This window comes from Pristis pectinata, chromosome 9, assembly GCF_009764475.1.
Source record: "Pristis pectinata isolate sPriPec2 chromosome 9, sPriPec2.1.pri, whole genome shotgun sequence".
In the NCBI taxonomy this organism is placed as follows: Eukaryota; Metazoa; Chordata; class Chondrichthyes; order Rhinopristiformes; family Pristidae; genus Pristis; species Pristis pectinata.
In genome coordinates this window covers 98,316,464-98,338,861 of record NC_067413.1, presented here as the reverse complement: position 1 = coordinate 98,338,861, position 22,398 = coordinate 98,316,464, and the positions used below count along the sequence as shown (strand labels likewise).

The following is a 22,398-nucleotide window of genomic DNA, read 5'->3' as shown; positions in this document are numbered from 1 at the left end:
CTCCCTTTCAGAACTCCATTAAGGTCTCTTGGTTTGAAGCAAATCGTCAGCTTGTGATTTGATTTTTGAACAAACCTGTGGCCAAGTAGCTGAAGTTGCTGAGCCAACAGATGTTGCAGAATACAGTATTTCCTGGTCAACTATCTGGGCAAATTTCTATTCCATATGAATGAAAAGTGTGAGCCATTCAGCTGACTAAGGATGTGGAAGACTGCCGGTTGGATACCCACAAACAAGCAATGAAACACATCCAGAGGATAGTCCCAGCAATAAACATGTAGCCAGCCTGGGCCTTCCTCAATCCCTTCATTCGATTTCTAGTTTTATTTTAGAGCCACTAGAACATGCCTTGGTGGTGGCTGCTTCCTAATTAGGATTCGATGAATATTTGCCTTGTACTTTCCCCGTTCCACAAAAGTCATTTGTATGTTTATTTGAAGTTATTTCAGGTGCTGAATCAACCTTTATGATCCTGTCAGGACCATCTGCACTGTATACCTCCAAATACAAATGTGACATTTCTCTGGTCCACTGCAGTGCAATTAACATGATATATCTTGGTCTTTGTGTTTGCCACCTTTGCCTCCTAGCTCACTTAAAAGTAGTCACTGACATAACATACTTATCTCAGCCCATCAGGTCCATGTCATCTGCCAGCAGAGGAATCGTTTCAACTTGCTCTCTCTCATATGCCCATTAACTTCCCTTTTGATTCTTTTGCCATTTCCCTACATGAGGGATAATTTAAGTGTCCATTTAACCTACCAGTATGTCTTTGAGATGTGGGAGGAAATTGGACCACCTGGAGGAAACCCACAGTTAGAGAAAGAATAAGCAAACTGCACACAGCCATCATCTGAGGTTAGGCTTGGTGAAGCTGTAAGGCTAACTGGTGCACCAAGGTGTCACTGAACATTGGTTTCAACTGTACTGCCTCAACATAATTGCCTGGCTTTAGAACAATATTACACATTGCATCAGAGTCTTTGTCTTTAGTGGATACTCTGAATCTTGTACTATGTCCTTGCACAGTCATCTAATACCCTCAAAAGACTTTAGATGTCCCTTTCATTGTGCACTCTTTAGAACATAGAACAGTACATCTCAGGGATGTACTGTCAGTGCCATATACAATGCTGAATTAAACTAAACCTCTTCTGCACATGATCCATATCCCTCCATTCTTTGCATATTCATGTATCTATTTAAAAGCCTCTTAAACACTACTATTGTATCTGCTTCCACCACTAACCCCGGTAGCCTGTTCCAGGCACCTACCACTCTCCATGTGGAAAAAAAAACTTGCCCCACACATCTCCTTCAAACTTTCCTCCTCTCAGCTTAAATGCATGTCCTCTAATACATGACATTTCTACTGTGGCAAAAAGATTCTGACTGTCTACCCTATGTACGTCTCTCAGAAATTCCCCCCTCAACCTCCGGCTTTCCAGAGAAAGCAGCCCAAGTTTGCACAAACTCACCTTCTAGCTCATACCCTCTAATCCAGGCAGCATCCTAATAAACCTTTTCTGAACCCATTCTAAAGCCTCCACGTCAGTCCTGTAATGGGGAGATCAGAATTACACACAGTAGTCCAAGTGCGGCAGAACCAAAGTGTTATATAGCTGCAACATGTCTTCTTTACTCTTATACTTGCCTTATAGGTGTTGCACTTTGGGAGATCAAATGTAAAGGGTACACCGTTAATGGCGGTAATAGGGTAGTAAAGAAGGCCTATATTAGTCGAGGCATTGAATTCAAGAGCCAGGAAGTTATGTTGCAGCTTTATAAAACTGGTTATGCTGCATCTGAAATACTGCATTAAATTCTGGTTGTCCCATTACAGGAAAGACATGGAGGCTTTGGAGAGGGTACAGGAGAGGTTTAGCAGGATGCTGCCTGGACTAGAGGGCATGTGCTATAAGGAGAGACTGGACAAACTGGGGTTGTTTTCCCTGGAGTGGTGAAGGCTGAGGGGAAACCTGATAGAAGTTCATAAAATGATGAGAGGCAGCCAGTAACTTTTTCCCAGGATTGAAATGTCTAATACAAGAGGGCATGCATTTAAGGTGAGGGGGAAGTTCAAAGGAGATGTGCAGGGCAAGTTTTTACACAGAGAGTGATGGGTGCTTGGAGTGCACTGCCAGGGGTGGTGGTGGAGGCAGATACAATCAAGGTGTTTAAGAGGCTCTTAGTTAAACACTAGGGAGGTAACATACCATACTGGATTCTCAGTCTCAGCCACAGATGCGCCTGTCTGTTCCCCTCATTGACAAATCCCTCACCACTACTGGTCACCTAGAATTTGTCCTCCCCTGCTGTGCATCAGAGTCAACCGTGGTGATGCTGCCCCTCTCCTCTGTTGGGCCAGCCCTCCCAACATGTTTGAGAGTGGAATGACCACAGAGGGCTCCTTTATGACCTGCCTTTCTGGTAGTCACCCATCTCCTTTCTTCCTGTTATAGAGTCATACAGCATGGAAACAGGCCCTTCGGCCCAACTGGTCCATGCCGACCAAGATGCCCCATCCATGCTGGTCCCATTTGCCAGTGTTTGACCTTCTAAACCTTTACGTTCCACGTACCTGTCCAATTGTCTTTTAAAGGTTGTTATTCTCCCTGTCTCAACCACTGGCAGCTCATTCTACATACATACCACCCCTTAAACAAAAAAGATGCTCCTCAAGTTCCTCTTAAATCTTTCCCCTCTCACCTTAAACCTGTGCCCTCTAGTTCTTGGTACCCCAACCCTGGGAAAAAGGCTATCACCCTATCTATGCCCCTCATGATTTTATACACCTCTATAAGATCACCTCTCAGTCTCCTACGCTGTAAGGAATAAAGTACTAGCCTGTCCAACCTCTCTCTATAACTCAGACCCTCAAGTCCTGGCAGCATCCTTGTAAATCTTTTCTGTACTCTTTCCAATAGCAGGGCGATCAAAATCGAACACAGTAATCCCAAGTGTGTCTGTTATGTGATTAAGTTGTCTTTTTTCTCATTGTGCTTGTCCTCATGGTTACATTTGGCATTGATGAAGTAATTAGAATAACTTCTCATGATGATAATAACAGTTTTCTCATGCTTATCCTTTCAGACATTTGGATGAATTGTTAATTTTTCTGGAATTTTATTCCACATTATAAACAATGTGTTTCTCCTGCCAAGGCTTTAGGAGGAACATTTGTTCAAGGGATTCCTGAAATTAACAGAAAATTCTGTCTATGTAAATAAAGCTATATGGCCCTTTCTTGTTTGTTTAGTGTTAATTTGGACTTGGTTAATTTTTGTCATTTTCTCTGATCTTGCTCAGCTGTTTTGAAATGCTTTGATTTTCCTTGATAAAAGGGCACATTTCACATTCAATGCACTTGCCTGTGCTGTCAGCTTGTGTCGCTGTCTCCAACAGAATCATTGTATGTAAAATATTATGTTGCCTTTGGTATTGTTTTCTTTGAGTCTACGATAAAATAGTTTTTGTCTGCTATATTTTCTTTTCGTCAACTATAAAAAATTCAGAAGGTTCACAAAGTTCAGTTAGTATTTGTGTATAAACTGCAGGTGATGCAAAATCTGCTTATAATGCAAAATATTATGCAGATGAGCTATTATCCTTTGGCTCACGTGACTGTGTGATTACAGTGAGCGTTTATATTGCAGACAGAGACTCTGATTACTGAACATGTGTCTATGCGGTGAATCTCTTAAGAGGCTTTATACTGGAAGCTTGTGACCAATGAGAAGAATTTGGATACACAGTACGTGGTGTTCTACGTGGCTGTGTGAAATTGTTTTTCAGCAGCCTGGTAAATCTTTATGTCTGTGCCAAATGGGTCATATGGAGCCAATGTGATTTCAGGTATTTGTTGTTTTATAACATAAGGAGGCTTTTATATAAAACCCTGTGAACAGAGACTCTTATTCTGAACTTGTTCAACAGCTGTTGGTTATTGCTGTACAAAGCTGCAGTTTTGACCAGATCACACAGTGTCTTGCTTATCTTTGTGGTGCACTGGAGACAGTGGCACAGCCACCTATTGTCACATAGCTGCTTCAGGATCACATCTGGTGTTTCATTCTACAAGCGTCAGCTATCACAAAAGCATGCCAGTGGGTGATGGTAAGTGATATTGAGAAATAAAGCTGGAGTCACAATATAATTGTGGGAAGGAAAGCTTATGCTACTGCAATTTTCCTTTTTGAAGATTTATTAGATTTTAGGGGAGCTTCTTTTGGTTTATTGTATTACATTTTTATTGTTCAGTTTATTTCATGTTTATTCAAACAACAATCAGTAAATCTGCTTAGAATATCTGTTGTACTTATTATTGACCAGCAAGATAAAAATTGACATCTTCTGATCTGTATGGTGTCTTTGTTTATTTCTCAGAAAGATTAATGACTGCAGAAGATAGAGTTTTTTTCTTGATGAAATTTGAAAACAATGTCATTTAAATGCCATAAGAAAAATATCTATACTAAAATTTAAAATATGAAATATTATTGGAAAGTATCAATTGTGGAATATGTGTTTAGTTTGCAAGTGAAATGCCTAGTGAATAGAGTATTGTACAGCGAATTTATATTTTGGTCAAATTGGCTTATTTATTGCCTGTTGTCTGAGAAACGAGTTCACCTCCAGACATGGTCTGCGTGGTCAAAATGCCGGAGACCTAGACCATGAGAAAAAACTGTAAATAACTATTACTGAGGGGAATTTACAAGACAAATGAAAAAAATTAGGGTTTGGTATTTTTTAAAACATTTGTTTGTTATTCATGATGTAATTATATTTGCAAATGCTTTGAACAGTACCATTTGCTCCAGTGTCTTGTAATTGGCTTCAGCCACATATTGCTGAAAGGCATGATTGCATTTGAGAGATTTGCGGTTCTAAATTCTGACTATAGGTCTCATGAAAGGGACCAGATGCCATGAAAAATCATCATGCATAATGCTAGGGGGAAAAGAGGGCACGTTATTTTGAATGTAATTATACGTCCATGATCTTTGTTAAATGACTTGCAGCTTTGGTGCAAATTTAAATATTGTCATAAAACCAGGTGGCAGCTTGTCTGATTTAATGAACAGTTTGTTGTTGGTGTTTAGCATATTGATTAGCTAACAATTTTTTCAGCACACTGACATTATGTGTGCATGATAGAATCTTTTACTGGAGTTATTTTTCCAATCTGACTTAGTGAAGTAGTGCAGGAAAGCTCGAAGTAAATGAGGACACAATTTATATCTTGTGTGTGTGTGTATATATATATATATATATATATATATATATATATATATATATAGAGGCAGGCACACACACACACACACACACACACACACACACACACACACACAGAGGTATAATTGATTAAGAAGTGGAATTGACACTGAAAACATTGAGAGCAAGGATTAAAGGATTATGGCTGACAAAGGAGCATGAAGTTGTGGCTGTTCACATTTCAATGAGATACTTGTATAGTAAACTAAAGTGCTTTCATCAGTTTGGGTTCAGTGGTACATTTTCAAAATAAAAAATGGAAATGTGAACTTTTGTAGTCTGGAATTATATACTGAAAATTTGTTTATTGGTTCATTTGCAGTATTTATTTAAAAAGTCCTAGACTGGGGCAAGGCAAACTTTGAAGGCATTAGACAGGGACTTGCCAATATTGACTGACAGAACGTGTTTGCAGGTAACGGGACAGCTGGCAAGTGGGAGGTTTTAAAAGTGAGATATGGAGAGATCAGAGACAGTATGTTCCTGTTAGAGTGAAGGGCAAGACTGGCAGGAATAGGGAACCCTGGTTGACGAAGGTTATTGATGATCTGGTCAGGAAAAAGATGGAGGCATATGACAGGTATAGGCAGATTGGAACAAGTAAATCCCTTGAGGAGTGTAAGAGATTTAGGAGTTCACTTCAGAGGGAAATCAGGAGGGCAAAAAGAGGACATGAGATAGCTCCATCAGATAAGGTAAAGGAAAATCTTAAGAGATTCTTCAAGAACATTAGGAATAAAAGGGTAACTAGGGAAAGAATATGAGCCCTTTACAATCAATGTGGTCATCTGTATGTGGAGCCACAAGGCATGGGTAAGATTTTAAATGAATATTTCTCATCTGTATTTACTGTGTAGAAGGTCATAGAAGCTAAGGATTAAGGGATATGAATAGTGATGCCTTGGAACATATCCACATTATGAAAGAGTTTATACTGACAGTCTTAGTACATTAAGGTGAACTAATCCCCAGGGCCTGACCAAGTTTATCCCAGGACATTGTGGGAAGCCAGGGAAGAAATCGCAGGGGCCCTGGCAGAGATATTTGTATCTTCCTTAGCCACGGATGAGGTACTGGAAGACTGTAGCGTGGCTAATGTTGTTCCTTTAATGATGAAAGGCTGGAAGCACAAGCCAGGGAACTACAGGCCACTGAGCCTAACATCAGCAGGGGCGGGTGGGAGGGGGTGGGGCGAGTTATTGGAGGGCATTCTGAGGGATGAGAGGATCTACCAGCATTTTGAGCACCTGATTAGAGATAGTCCCTTTTTAAGTAATCCCCACCCCCCATCCCCAGAAACCTCCCCCCATGCTCCTTCTCTTCCCTCTCCTAGTCTATCTCTCTGTTTTCTCCCCTTTGACAAGGGCAGGGCAGTAGATGTAGTCTAAGATAAGATAAGATCTCTTTATTAGTCACAGGTACATCGAAACACACAGTGAAATGCATCTTTTGTGTAGAGTATTCTGGGGGCAGCCCGCAAGTGTCGCTACTCTTCTGGCGTCAACGTAGCATGCCCACAACTTCCTAACCCGTATGTCTTTGGAATGTGGGAGGAAACCGGAGCACCCGGAGGAAACCCACGCAGACACGGGGAGAACGTACAAACTCCTTACAGTCAGTGGCCGGAATTGAACTCGGGTTGCTGGCGCTGTAAAGCGTTACGCTAACCACTACATTACCGTGCCTACATGACCTATAGCAAAGCGTTTGACAAGGTCCTGCATGGTAGTCTGGTCTGGAAGATTAGATCACAGAATCCAGGATGAGCAAGCCAATTGGATACAAAATTGGCTTGGTGGAAGGTGTCAGAGGGTTGTTTTCAGATTGGAGGCCTGTAACCGGTGGTGTGCCGCAGGGATTGGTGCTGGGCTCAGATTGTTTGTGATCTATATTAATGATTTGGTGATATTTCACTGACCTTCTGTTTGACACAAACATAGAATGCATTGAGCTCATCGGGGTGGGTTGCGATGTGTAAGCGATACTGCTTGTATGTAAGAGATTGATGAGACTGCACTTGGAATACTGTGTGGTTCTGGTCACCATCCTATTGGAAGGATGTCATTAAGCTGGAAAGGGTGCAGTAAAGATTCACGAGGATGTTACTAGGACTGGAGGGCTTGAGCTATAAGGAGAGATTGGACAGGCTGGGACTTTTTTCCCTGGAGTGAAGGAGGCTGAGGGGTGACCTTATCGAGGTTTATAAAATCATGAGGGGCATGGATAAGGTGAATGGTCACTGTCTTTTTCCCAGGGTAGGAAAAACTAGAGGGCACAGGTTTAAGGTGAGAAAGGAAAGATTTAAAAGGGACCTGAGAGGCGACTTTTTCACACAGAGGGCGCTGGGTATATGGAACGAGCTGCCAGCTGGTAGATACAGGTACAATTACATAGAAACATAGAAAACCTACAGCACAATTCAGGCCCTTCAGCCCACAAAGCTGTGCTGAACATGTCCCTATATTAGAAATTACTAGGCTTACCCATAGCCCTCTAGTTTTCTCAGCTCCATGTACCTATCCAAAGGTCTCTTAAAAGACCCTATCGTATCTGCCTCCACCGCCGTTGCCGTCAGCCCATTCCACGCACTCACCACTCTCTGAGTAAAAAACTTACCCCTGACATCTCCTCTATACCTACTCCCCAACACCTTAAACCTATGTCCTCTTGTGGCCACCATTTCAGCCCTGGGGAAAAGCCTCTTGACTATCTACCCGATCAATGCTTCTCATCATCTTTTATACCTCTATCAGGTCCCCCCTCATCCTCCGTCGCTCCAAGGAGAAAAGGCCGAGTTCCCTCAGCCTACTTTCATGAGGCATGCTCCGCATTCCAGGCAGCATCCTTGTAAATCTCCTCTGCACCCTTTCTTTGGCTTCCACATCCTTCTTGTAGTGAGGTGACCAGAACTGAGCACAGTACTCCAAGTGGGGTCTGACCAGGGTCCTATATAGCTGCAACAATACCTCTTGGCTCCTAAATTCAATTCCACCATTGATGAAGGACAATACACCATATGCCTTCTTAACCCCAGAGTCAACCTGTGCAGCTGCTTTGAGCGTCCAATGGATTCGGACCCCAAGATCCCTCTGATCCTCCACACTGCCAAGAGTCCTACCATTAATACTATATTCTGCCATCATATTTGACCTACCAAACTGAACCACTTCACACTTATCTGGGTTGAACTGCATCTGCCACTTCTCGGCCCAACTTTGCATCCGATCTATGTCCCGCTGTAACCTCTGACAGCCCTCTATACTATCCAACCTTTGTGTGATCCGCAGACTTACTAACCCACCCCTCCACTTCCTCATCCAGGTCGCTTATAAAAATCACAAAGAGTAAGGGTCCCAGAACAGATCCCTGAGGTACACCACTGGTCACCGACCTACATGCAGAATATGACCCTTCAACAACCACTCTTTGCCTTCTGTGGGCCAGCCAGTTCTGGATCCACATTGCAATGTCCCCTTGGATCCCTTGCCTCCTTACTTCCTCAATAAGCCTCGCATGGGGTACCTTATCGAGGTTTAATAGACGTTTAGACAGGTACATGGATAGGAAATGTTTAGAGGGATATGGGCCAAACGTGGGGAAATGAGACTCGCTCAAGGAGACAACTTGGTCAGCATGGACAGGTTGGGCTGAAGGGCCTGTTTCCATGCTGTTTAACTCTATGACTCTAAGATGATTTAGCAGGTAATCACTGAGGAGCAGAAGCCAAGTGTTTACAAATCAGTCTAATTTGTGCCTTTTGCCATAAATTGTGCTGCAAGATCATATTTTCCAGATGTCTGCTAATTATGCATATATTTATTTTGCCTTTGATCTTTATGAATTAACTCCCGGAAATGTAATTTTGGAAAAATAATATTTCTTTGTATTCAGTTTTTAGGGAGAGAGAGATCCTGTATACAGTAACGTTTCAGTGCATTACTGAATTTGTGGAATTAATTGCTCTGGATTGTCAAAAAGAGAAATAAAATTTGTACATTTGGGTACTTCAAAATACATTTCTTGTCCAACCATTGATTGATCATAAGGATGGAAATGAGATCAGTTATGAGCTGTGCAGTGTTGAGCCCATTCCGAATTCCTTAGGTAACAAAGCATTCTGTGCCTATGTGCAGCAAGACCTGGATAACTTTCAGGTTTGGTTGTGAAATGACGAATCTCATTCCCACAGATAAATTGTCAGTGGGTAACAATCTCCACTATCAACAAATCTGAGAACTGCTGCTGACCAGAAACTCAGCAGTTAACTTTAACTTGTAACAATAGATATCTGCAGTAAATGATTTACCCTAGATTGAACAAAGGACCTCCACCTGCAAGACACAAATCAGGAATATAATGAAATGGTGTCCATTTGTTTGGATGGGTAACTGCATTTAGGAAACTCAGCATTGTTAAGGACAATTTGATCAGCACCATATCTCTGTCTCTTACTTACGTATATGACATTGGAGAAACTCACCATGTGTGTTTCTGCCTCATCTCTCAAATTTTCTATATCCACTGCTGAGAAGGACAAAAGCATAGGGACACTATCACATTCAGAATTCTCTTCAAATCAGTATTTCACCATGATTGGGCATTTTGCCATTCGTTTGTCATGGGGTCAAAATCCAGGAGAACTGCAAAATGTAAATACCTTCATCATGTGGAGGTGAGGGCTATAAGCACTGATCTTATTGTTGCTGATGTTCCAAGAATGAATAAAGTTCAGAAGCTCAGGTGGAGTGTATGCCTATTACAAAGTGGAGACACAAGAGACGGCAAGTGGTGGAATTCGGAGCAAAAACAAACTACTGGAAGAGCTCAGTGGGTCAAGAAGCATCTGTAGAGGCAAAGGGGTGGTTGACTTTTCATGTCAAGACCCTGCATCGATCCACAGATGCTGCTTGACCTGCTGAGTTCTTCAAGTAAGTTTACAGCTATAAAGCATCATATAAAATAAAAGAAAGAATTAGACAAAGAAATTAGAGATCAGTAAGCTAATAGGAAAATTTTTGGAAATAATTTTGAGGAATCTCAATACAAAATGGTGCTTACTCAAGGAGAATCATCATTGAGCTGTTACGGGAAGGTCTTGTTGACAATAGAATTTTTTGAGGAGGCCACAATAGGGTACATGAGGTGGTAAGTTTGATGTAGTTTACAATGCATTTTATCAAGATGTCAAGATGCAAATGGGAATAATAGTAAAAGCCCATGGGATGTGAGGAAAAGTGGCAAGTTGTATCCAAAACTGGCATAGCACTGAAAAGGAAAGGGTAATGATCAATAGGAGTGTGCAGTGCATGCATTAGGTTCCTTGGGTCTCAGTGGTGAATCTATTGCTTACTGTGATAAATTACAATGATGCAGAATTAAATATAGGAGTAAAAACAGAAAATGCTATAAACACTCAGCAGGTCAGGCAGCACCTGTAGAAAGAGAAATCATTTCAGGTCAGAAAACAGCCACTTTGCTTCTGAAGTCTTATCCTTCTTGAAAACAGTTCTGCCGGAGGATCTCAAACTTGAAATGTTTCCACAGATGTTGACTGACTTGCGAAGTGTTTACAGCAATTTCAGTTTTTATTTCAGATTTACAGCATCTGCAGTTTTTTAAAATTTTCTTTAAATGGGAAGAGTTGGTTGAGAAGTTTTGATTCAAAAATTAGCAGTATGGTTGACAGTGAGAAAGAAAGTTGTTGGCTAGACAAGGGCATCAGTGGATTGGTCAGATAGGTAAAAATTATGTGGAATTCAGAGAAGTGTGAAGTGAGGCATTTGGGAAAGGAAACCATGGCAAGGAAATCGACTTTAAGTAGTGGGACAATGAGAATCATAAATCAACAGAGGAAATTTGGAGTGCATTCGTGAAAGTAGCAGTACAGTTAGATGTAGGCAGCATGCAAAATAGTTTACCATCAGAGTAGGATAGACATAACAGAATGTGTAAAACAGTAGTTAATCCACAGTTGAGTACAGTTTTGGTCACTACACTACAGGGAGGACGTGGAGGTGAGTGCAAAATCATGCATTTTGCGAAGTTAATCCAGCGAGGACGTACACAGTGAATGGCAGGGCCCAAGGTAGTGTTGTAGAACAGAGAGACCTGGGGGTACAACTACATAGTTCCCTAAAACTGGTGACACAGGAAGACAGGGTGGTGAAGAAGGTGTTTGGGCACTTGCCTTCATCGGCTGAGGCATTGAGTACAAGACTTGAGACGTTATGTTTCAGCTGTACAGCTTCTATCCTGCTGCTACAAGACTATTGAATGGTTCCCTAGTATGTTAAGATCAACTCTTGACCTCACAATCTACCTTGTTATGATACTGCACTTATTGTCTGCCTACACTGCACTTTCTTTGTAACTGTAACACTTTACTCTGCAGTTTGTTATTGTTTTACCTTGTGCTACCTTAATGCACTATGTAATGAATTGATCTGTATGAATGGTAGGCAAAACAAGTTTTGCACTGTACCTCTGTACATGCGACAATAATAAACCAACGTACAAGATGTTGGTGAGATCACACTTGGAGGACCGTGTGTAGTTCTGGTCACCATGCTTTAGGAAGGATGTCATTAAGTTTGTGAGGATGCAGAAAAGATTGACAAGGATCCTGGACTGGAGTGCTTGAGTTATAAGGAGAGACAAAGGCTGGAACAGTTTTCCCTGGAGTGAAGGAGGGCTGAGAAGTTTATAAAATCATGAGAGGCAGAAATAGAGTAGATAGTCACAGTTTTTTCCCTAGGGTAGGAGAGTCTAAAACTAGAGGGCATAAGAAGTGGTAGAGGCACGTACAATGACAACATTTAAAAGACATTAGGAGAGGTACATGGGGGTAGGAAATGTTCAAAGGGATATGGGCCAAATGCAGGCAAATAGGACCAGCTTGGTCAGAATTGAGCTGCATGACTCCATAAATCCAAGACAAAATAGAACATTAACAAACAATCTGCTGGAGGAACTCAGCGGGTCGAGCAGCATCTGTGGGAGGAAACCTGATGCTGGGTTTCAACCCGAAATGTCAACGATTCCTTTCCTCCCACAGATGCTGCTTAACCTGCTGAGTTCCTGCAGCAGATTGATTGTTGCTCAAAATTCCAGCATCTGCAGTCTCTTATGTCTCCAGAATAAAAAGTTATATGATGGGGGTTAAGTGAAAAGTCATGGACCGAGGCTTACATGAAGCATAAAATCTGTCATGGATGCTGTATCTTGAGCTGAATGCCATAATTGTAGACTAAGATCTAACTTCAAAACATGTCATCCTATCCAGCCCCTTCGGAAAGTCTGCAAAGTAAAATAAAACTTTGCTACCAAGAGGATTGCAAGCACTGTGAAGATGATGTGTGGATGGAATTAGTATGCAATCAGCTCTCTTTGGATATTTAGATTTATAGACATTTAAAAAGGGAAGCTAGCCAGGAAAATATTGAGATTACGAAGCATAGACGAGTAATTCAGCATCTATAACCTGAGGCGGTTGTAGGTTATGTACCGTGGGATAGAAGTAGGCAGTTTTTGGGACAAAAAGATACGAGACTGATAGTGCATCTCAGAGTCTAATAGGACATCAAGGTTCGTAAGGTCTGTTTCTGCCACAGATAAGTGTAATAGTACCAGAACCAAGGTTTAACCAATGAAGTCCAAGTAATAGTCAGTTGTTTAGGCAAGTTCTTAGCATTGGTAATGCAAAGTTTTGGTTGGCTTGAAGATACAAGAATTCAGACACCGGATATGTTTGAACTGATGTGGAAATTTCCATTGTTGTCCAGAATCATCTATTACCTAGACATGCTTAATCATATACAAAAAAACGAGCGCTGGAGAAACTCAGAGGGTCACACAGCATCTGTGGAGATGAGGCTAAACGCAAACTAGAGGAAGAGCACCTCATATTGTGCCTGGATAGCCTACAACCCGACGGCATCAACATTGAATTCTCCAACTTTCAGTAACTGCTGGCCTGTCCTCTCTCACTATCCTCCTGATCTATTGGTATTGGTATTGGCTCCCATAACCATGTCTCTTTCCCTTCTTTCACCCTCTCCATTTGCCCATCACCCACACACTCCTCCCACTGGTTCTCCTCCCCAACTGCTCCAATCTGCCCTTCCCAGCTCCCTCACATGATTCCATGCTGCACCTCAGAACCAGCATCAGATTTATTATCACTGATTTAGATGATGTGAAATTTGTTGTTTTGCAGCAGCGGTACATAAAGTTACTATAAATCACAAAAATAAATAGATAGATAGATAGATAGATAGATAGATAGATAGATAGATAGATAGATAGATAGATAGATAGATAGATAGATAGATAGATAGATAGATAGATAGATAGATAGATAGATAGATAGATAGATAGATAGATAGATAGATAGATAGATAGATAGATAGATAGATAGATAGATAGATAGATAGATAGATAGATAGATAGATAGATAGATAGCACTTTTTAAAAAAAGAACAATGAGGTAGTGTTCATGGACCATTCAGAAATCTGATGGCGGAAGGGAAGAAGTTGTTCCTAAATCATTGAGTGTGGGTCTTCGGGCTCCTGTACCTCCTCCCTGATAGTAGTAATGAGAAGAGGGTATGTCTCGGATGGTGAGGGTCCTTAGTGATGGATGCCACCTTCTTGAGGCGCCACCTGTTGAAGATGTCCTCAGTGGTGGGGAGGGTTGTGCCTTTGGAGCTGGCTGAGTCTACAACCCTCTACAGCTTCTTGTGATTCTGTGCATTGTAGGGTCCATACCAGGCAGTGATGCAACCAGTCAGAATGCTCTCCATTGTACATCTATAGAAATTTGTCAGTCTTTGGTGACATACCTAATCCCCTCAAATTCCTAATGAAGTAGAGCCGCTGGCATGCCTTCTTTGTGATTGCATCAATGTGTTGGTCCCAGGATAAATCCTTCGAGATGTTGACGGCCAGGAACTTAAAGTTGTTCACCCTTTCCACTGCTGACCCCTCAATGAGGACTGGTGTGTGTTCTCCTGACTTCCCCTTCCTGAAGTCCACAATCAGTTCCTTGGTTTTGCTGACACTGAAGGTGAGGTTGTTGTTGTGAGACCACTCAACCAGCCAATCAATCCATCTGAGATTCTACCAACAACAGTGGCGTCATCTGCGAATTTTATAGATGGTGTTTGAGCTGTGCTTAGCCACAGAGTCATGGGTGTAGAGAGAGTAGAGCAGTGGGCTAAGCACGCATCCTTGAGGTGCGCCTGTATTGATTGCCAGCTTCTGTCATCTTCAGCTCTTTGTCCCTTCTATCTCTTACCTCCCAGCTTCTGGTGCTATTCCCACACTCCCCTCCCCCATCTGCCCATCACCCCCCCCCCCCTCACCTGGATCCACCAATCACCTGCCAGCTCTTGTTCCACCCTTTCCCTCCACCTTTTTATAGTAGCTATCTCCCCTCTATCTTTAAGTCCAGATGAGGGGTCTTGACCCAAAACATTGACTGTCCATTTCCCCCTGTAGATGCTGCCTGACCTGCTGAGTTCCAGCATTTTGTGTGTTGCTCCAGATTCCAGCATCTGCAGTCTGTTGTGTCTGAACAGTCAATCATGACAGTATCAGCTATGCCATTTAGGAAAACTGGGTTATAGGTGTGAGAAGCAAGTAACTGCATCATGAATATCATTGAAAATAGTTTTGGCAACTTTCACGATTGTGGGGGTTGGGTGCTTACTCTTTTCTGTGTCATAACTGACAAGTTAGGAATTGATGAATCTTACTCCTAGGATTCAACCTTGAATTCCTTAAAGAAACTTCATTCTCAAAGGAGGTGAATAATTGTGCTAATCTCAGGTAGTTGGGGAGCTGATGCACAGCTTGGGAGATAGGTGACGTGAGGCAATGACACTCCAGTTTCTTTTTGACTGAGAGAGAAGTTGCAGTTCGCAAAGTATGTGGTGACAGTGGATGGTTTTACCTTCTCTGCTGCAGAGTTGATGTAGCAACACGCACATTGGTGAGTGAGTTTCCTCACAGGTGATGAAGATCTTACAAAAGCAAAAAATGTGTAGATCTGAAATAGAAAATTAAAACATTGAATCATGGAAATACTCAGCAAACTCGTATAACTTAAAATACTGAAATGTTGGAAATGGTCATCGACCTGAAGTGTTAACTCTATTTCTTTCTGCACAGAGGCTGAGTATTTCCATCACTTTCTGCTTATCGTGTGTTGGAATTATGCTCTTGTCAGTCCTGCTCGTGTTACCTTATCAGCATAGTGGTCTTTTCTCCTTTTACGTGCTTCCTTTAACTGTGTACATGCTGGTTGAAGAGATTTCCAAACTTTCTATTTAAATTCATGGTGGTTATCTTATCTCGATGGCCTTTATCTTTGCTTGTTCCCAAGTGAAAATACCTCCTCTATTCTAACAAAATTTTCAATAATTTTGTTAACCTCTGTTGGTCACCTCTCATCCTTCTGTTTTAAAGCAAATAGAAACTCATTCTGCTTTTTCTTTTCTAATATGTATTTCTTTATCATCCCTTTACATCTTCATTGAACTCTCTGAAGTGCTTTTTGTCTTTTTCAAATATGACTACCATAACAGAGAATGCACGGCCTTCTAAGTGTGATCTAACTAATTTCAATGCAAGTTAGTGTACTCTAGAAATAAATTCCAATGCTTGGTTTGGTTTGATAAACCTCTGTCACTTCTCTTACTGATTCCTTTGATCTTTTACCCCATTTAGATTACTATTTTCAAAGTAGCCTTAATTTTCTTACATTACAATTATCTGTCTTGAAACTCATTTCCCACCTGAAGATGATGTTGGGTTGAAAGAATGCTGATGATCTTGGAAAGAAGATGAATGGCAGGGTGAAAAAGAGAATTGTACATTTTGACTGAATTTGCCAGCTCAAGTTTTAACTTTTGATGGGAAGATTGCATTTATTACCTTATTCTATAAGGATAAATCTATATCCTGAAAAAAAAATCCAATCTACCCAGGTTGGCTATTGATTATAGGCTTAGTGAATTTCCCCTCAGCATTGTAGTGGACAACAACTAATTACTGAGGACCACCATAGTGAGATCAACAATACTAGGAAAGGCCCATCTCGCCTATGTTATGGATGTCTCTTGGTCCTTATGACTCAGATGTAGACGCAAGATCCTGTTTGCAAACACTGAAGACATTGATGCAGCAACTTTCAGTTTCAAGACTAATTGGAATTCATTGATTGGAAAATCTTTCTCAGGAGAATTTTGAATAAAAGTGTAAGTGGGTTGAGGTGGCCCAGCAGTTTGCAAAGATGCAAGAATTATGAAGATTTTTTGGGAAATGGAGTGACAATGCTAGATTTGAATCAGACAGACGGGAAGAAAACAGTCCCTAAGTACCTAGAATCTAACAGTACCTTTTGTCATTTAATAAGTGGGACAGATAGGAAGTTAAGTGATTAGCAATTTAATGAGAATACCTTGCAGGAAGCAGGTGGTTTATCTCAGAAAAGACGGGTCTAAGAAAGCGAGGGGAAGATAGGAGAGAAACTTGTGTGGAATTCAAGATAAATCTATTCATCCAGAATGTGGTTAGAAATGTGGTGGTGAAAAAACTCACTGAAAAATGTGACCCAAGGTTCTCAACCCTCAGCGCTTTCTTGGCCTATAGATAAACAACAGAGCAGGAGTAGGTCATATATTCCCTCCAGCCTGCTGTGCAATTAGTCAGATTGTGGTTGATTTGGTATTGGTATTGGTTTATTATTGTCACTTGTACCGAGGTACAGTGAAAAGCTTGTCTTACAAACCATTCATACAGGTCAATTCATTACACAGTGCAGTTACATTGAGTTAGTACAGAGTGCATTGAGGTAGTACAGGTAAAAACAATAACAGTACAGAGTAAAGTGTCACAGCTACAGAGAAAGTGCAGTGCAATAAGGTGCAAGGTCATTCAGCTCCACTTTAGAGTCATAGAGCGATACAGCATGGATGCTGGTCCTTTGGCCCAACCAGTCCATGCCGACCACGGTGCCCACCCAGCTAGTCCCAATTTCCTGCGTTCGGCCCATATCCCTCCAAGCCCCGCCCCTCCATGTACCTTTCCAAGTGCTTCTTAAATGATCCTGTTGTACCTGCCTCACCCACTTCCTCTGGCAGCTCGTTCCAATATACCAACCACCCTCTGTGAGAAAAAGTTGCCCCTCAGGTCCCCTTTAAATTTTTTCCCTCTCACCCTAAATCTATGCCCCCTAGTTTTGGACTCCCCTACCCTGAGGAAAAGACTGTTACCGTCCACCTTATCTATGCCTCTGATAATTTTAAACATTTCTCTGAGGTCATTCCTCATTCTCTTACATTCCAAGGAAAAAAGACCTAGTCCGGCCAACCTCTCCCTATAACTCATGCTCTCCAGACCTAGCAGCATCCTCGTAAATCTTTCCTGCACTCTTTCCAGTTTAACCACATCTTTCCTATTACAGTACTCCAAGTGCGGCCTCACCAACAAATTGCTTCATAAGATAATTCCTTTGTATCTGAACTCTCACTGTAGTGCCTTCGAACTAAGTATACCTTCCTTTAACTATGGTGTGATCTTACCAAAATCTTGTACAATTGCAGTAAAATCTCCATGCTTTGGTTTAACATATTTCTTGCAGTAAAGGCCAACATTGCACTTGTCTTTCTAATTACTTCCTGATCTGCGTGCTAACTTTCTGGTATCAAAATCTATCTGAACATGAGCATTCACACCATTAATATAATAATCTGCTTTTTTGTTCTTCCTACTGAAGTCAAAACATCACATTGCTTTATGTGATACTCCATCTGCAGTAGATTTGCCTACTTGCTTAACCTATTTCTATCCCATAAAAGACACTTTGCTTTTCTAACTATCTTTGAATTGTCAGCAAACATTGATACAGTACACCAGTCCCCCTCTAAATCATTGATATAGATTGTAAATAGATGAAGCCCCTGCACTGTTCCTTGTTGCTCTCCACTAGTTACAGTTTGCCCTTGTATATAGATTCTGTATTCTGCTGTTTAGTTGATTCTCTATCCAACATAATGTATTATTCTCACAGTCATTGATCCTTTACCTGGGTAGCAGTTTTTTGACTGGCATGGACACTGAGCTGAATGGCCTCCTATGCTGTAAATTTTGTATCATTCCATCTCATGCAGAAACATGCTATATAGAAGCTCATTAAAGGCCTTTTGGAAATCTAAGCATGGTGCTATTTTTCACGCTGTTGTTACATTCTCAGAAAATACTACTAAATTCTCTCAAACACGGTTTCCCTTTCATTAACGTCTTCAGTGCCTGATATTATAGTTTTCAAAATGTCCTATTAATTGTAATTTTTTTTCTGGATTGCAACATTTTCCCAATGACATACGTTAGGCCAACTGGCCTGTTTCACCCTTCCAATCTTGAATAGTGGTGTTAAATCACAGTTTTCCAATCTGCTGTAGCCTTTCCAAATTGTCGGGAATTTTAGAAGATCACAACTAATGCATCCAATTATAAATGAAAATCAAGAAAACTGCAAATGCTGGAAATCTGAAATAAAAACACAAAATGCTGGAATCACTCATCAAGTCAGGCAGCATCTATGGAAAGAGAAACAGAGTTAATGTTTAAGGTTGTCAGAACTGAATAAGTGAGAAAAATAGCATTGGCCATCTCAGTAGCCATTTTGTTTAAAACCTTGTCAAGACCCCAGTCCAAGGACATATCAGCTTTGTGTCCCATTGGTTAGTGTTTTTCTCTTGTGATCAATAACGTTTTAAGTTTCACCCTCCCTTTTGTCCTGTTGTTTCCTATTCTTTTAGGTATGGTTTTTATGAAGTTTAATTTGAAGACTGAGGAAAAACAGTGATATAATGTCACTGTTATTCCCCATTATTAATTCACCTGCCTTAGCCTTGAAGGAACTGAAGTTGACTTTTGTGTTAATAACTACCACCATTTGGATCAATTTATTGTTTTTACAAGTTAATTCTTCTCAAACTGATGGCAGCAGGTGTTGGAAAGGGGAAGCTCTTCTCACTACATCTTTGTGGGAAGCTTTCTCTGAGGTTATTGGAAGTGTCATTGTTTTGCTAATAACCATTCATCCTGGATTGAAAGATTTTGCATACTGTTTTGTGTAAGTAAACTTGTTAACAACAACATGCGTGTATACAGTTTTAATTTGGTAAAACATCCAACACTATTTCATAGAAGCTGCTCATCAGTTAAAACTTCGTGTTAGGGTAGGTGACCAAAAGCTTATTCAAGGAGGTAGGGATTAAGGATGAGATGAATTGGGGGTTAAAAATTTTACTGAGGGAATTCTAAACCTAATGGCATTGAGGTCTGAAGGCACTGCTGTGAATGCTGGGATGATGAATTACTAGGTGTGCAAGAATTTAGGAATGGAGGAACATTGCAGTAGCTGTTTCGATAAGGAGGAGCAAGGGTGCAGAGGGATTTGAAAATGAGGCAAAAATATCAGAAATAGTCAACTGTAGTAAGTGAATCAAAAGTCACCAATTTAATAACTTACTTCTTTCACATCCTCATCCAGGAGGCATTTAGGTTTGAATATCCAGTCTATAGATATTCAAGCTCAAATTTTGACTGCCAAAACCATTTACTATTAGTGAGGCCAAATTACATTAACGTTTCCCCAAGTGTAAGTAATTGACTGAACTAAATAATGCCTGAACAATCCAACAACAGACAGTGTAGGTGGAGGAAATTAAACCTGACTACTTTTAGATTATGCAACTATTATACACATATTAACATTATCGTTAATGGGTATGGTGAAGGGGGGAACTGTATCCAAGCTGGCCCCTTCTTCTCTATTCTGCACACACCCCAGGTTTAGCAAGTAGTTGCATACTGGTATATAGAATCATACAGCACAGAAACGGGCACTTCTGGACCACTCATTCATGCCGACTGTGATGCCTGTCTATGGTAATTTCATTTGCCCGGTTAAGCCCATATCCTTCTAATTTTCATATTCAGGTACATGTCCACACTCCTTTTAACCGCTGTAATTGTTGTAATTGAATCTGCCTCCACCGCCTCTTCTGGCAGCTTGTTCCAGATATTCACCACCCTCTGTGGTGAAAAACTTATTCTTTAGATCTCCTTTAAATTTCTCACCTTAAATCTGTGCCCTCTAGTTCTTGACTTCAGCCACCGATGTTCCAGTGAGAATAAACACAGCCTATTCAATCTGCCCTTATAACTGCAGCCCTCCACTCTCGGCAACGTCCTGGTGAGTCTCTTCTGCACTGTCTCTACTGCTACCACATCCTTCCTGTAGTGTGGTGACCAGAACTGTACGCAGTACTCTTAAGTTTGGTCTAACCAATGGTTTGTATAACTGTAACATGATGTCCAATTCTTATACTGAATGTCTCAGCCTATGAAGCCAAGCATACCAAATGCCCTTTTCATTACCTTATAAGATAAGATAAGATATCTTTAGTCACATGTACATCAAAACACACAGTGAAATGCATCTTTTGCATAGAGTGTCTGGGGGCAGCCCGCAACTGTCGCCATGCTTCTGGTGCCAACCTAGCATGCCCACAACTTACTAACCTGTATGTCTTTGGAATGTGGGAGGAAACCGGAGCATTCAGAGGAAACCCACGCAGACATGGGAAGAACGTACAAACTCCTTACAAATAGTGGCCAGAATTGAACCCGGGTCGCTGGTGCTCTAAAGCGTTATGCTAACCGCTACACTACCACATGTGTACATGTGTTGTCACCTTCAGCAAGCTATGGAGGTGCACCTCAAGGTCTATCAATATGCTAATGCTCCTAGATCCCTGCCTATATATTCCTATAGACTCTATTGGCAATTGAGTCTTCAGACACGAGGACGCCTATACTCATTCCTTCAAGTCCCTGACCACAACAGCTGACCTGACGCTCCCACTATAAGTCATGACCATTTTAATCATTATGGATGCGCTGGTCTGTAATCTGCAGGTGTAGTGGAGTAGGCTAGAATCACCTGTGATGATCAGGAGTAATTTTCAGCTTGAGCACACAAACATCTCTGCTACAGCCTGCAGATTTGACCTTTTGGAGTGAGTGACTCTTTAAATGTGATTGCTGGAGAGCAAGCAATGTTATGAAGATCAGTTTAGTTTGTGATTGCCAAATGGCAGACTTTCCCTGAACTAGCATCACCTGATTCATGCCAGCAATGCTCAAAAAGTGAAGTGAACCATCATATATGGAGTCATAGAGGAAAATTCATCTAAAGCTTAAGCTTGTATCGCAACCAGAAGTATTTTTAATTTCCAAAGTGGGACAATGGTCACAATTGTGTTCCACTCTGCATAAGCATTTATTTTGATTTGCATTGTGCTGAAAAAAGCAGTACTACAAGATTTAATTTCCAGGTAATGATTTCCTGTGATAATCAGAAAGTGCTGGGATGCAACCAATCAGTAACAGGAATCCTATCTTCCATTATGTACCTCCAAATCGTGTATTTAAAGCTATTCGTACTCCCATTGCTATCCTAGCTGAGAGTCATGAATTCAAATCAAATTAAGAAATGGGCTAGTGCTGCTTCTATCTCAGTGACATATCAATTGTATGTTGAGTACTATTGAGAGAAGTGTACAATAAAAATATATTAATGACAAGAAATACATCTTACCTTCTATTAATTAATTGACTGTGTTCCTTATGATACTTGAGATTCTGTTCAATAATATCTTAAAATTTACTTTTATTAGTATTATTTATAGGAGCTAAATATTCAGAGTTGAACGAAGAGCATTTGGTTTCCTAATATAAACTCCAGATTAAATATCATCTTCATTGTTTTGGTTGATTTTCACAGACAGGCAGAATGACCACTAATTTCAGAAGATTAACTGTTAACAACTGGGTTCCTTTATAAACTTGTTGACTTTTGGGAATATCTTCTGCCTCAATTTGCTGAATGTACAGAAGAGGTATTCCATTTTTGAACTGAAAATCAGTACAAATTGTAAAGTTCCTGCACGGTTTCTGATATTTGACATCTTGAATGAGATTCCATCACCAGACATGTTTTCCCCTCCTCTCCTCTCCCCTCCCTTCGAGACTGTTTCCTTCAAG

At 40.9% G+C, this 22,398-nt stretch overlaps 1 protein-coding gene across 28 annotated transcripts in view; it reads left to right on the top strand.

Moving 5' to 3' along the window:
- The window catches only part of clasp2 (cytoplasmic linker associated protein 2), a 251,826-nt gene that overhangs the window by 44,690 nt on the left and 184,738 nt on the right, over positions 1–22,398 (top strand). The window contains exon 1 of one of the 28 annotated variants that reach the window (XM_052023842.1): positions 4,031–4,119. The exons of the other annotated variants lie outside the window; for them this stretch is intronic. Within the exon in view, the coding sequence (XP_051879802.1) occupies positions 4,104–4,119 (16 nt within the window). The 5' untranslated portion in view covers positions 4,031–4,103. Of the gene's footprint in view, positions 1–4,030; positions 4,120–22,398 lie in introns of those variants that run through there. 28 annotated transcript variants of the gene reach the window in all.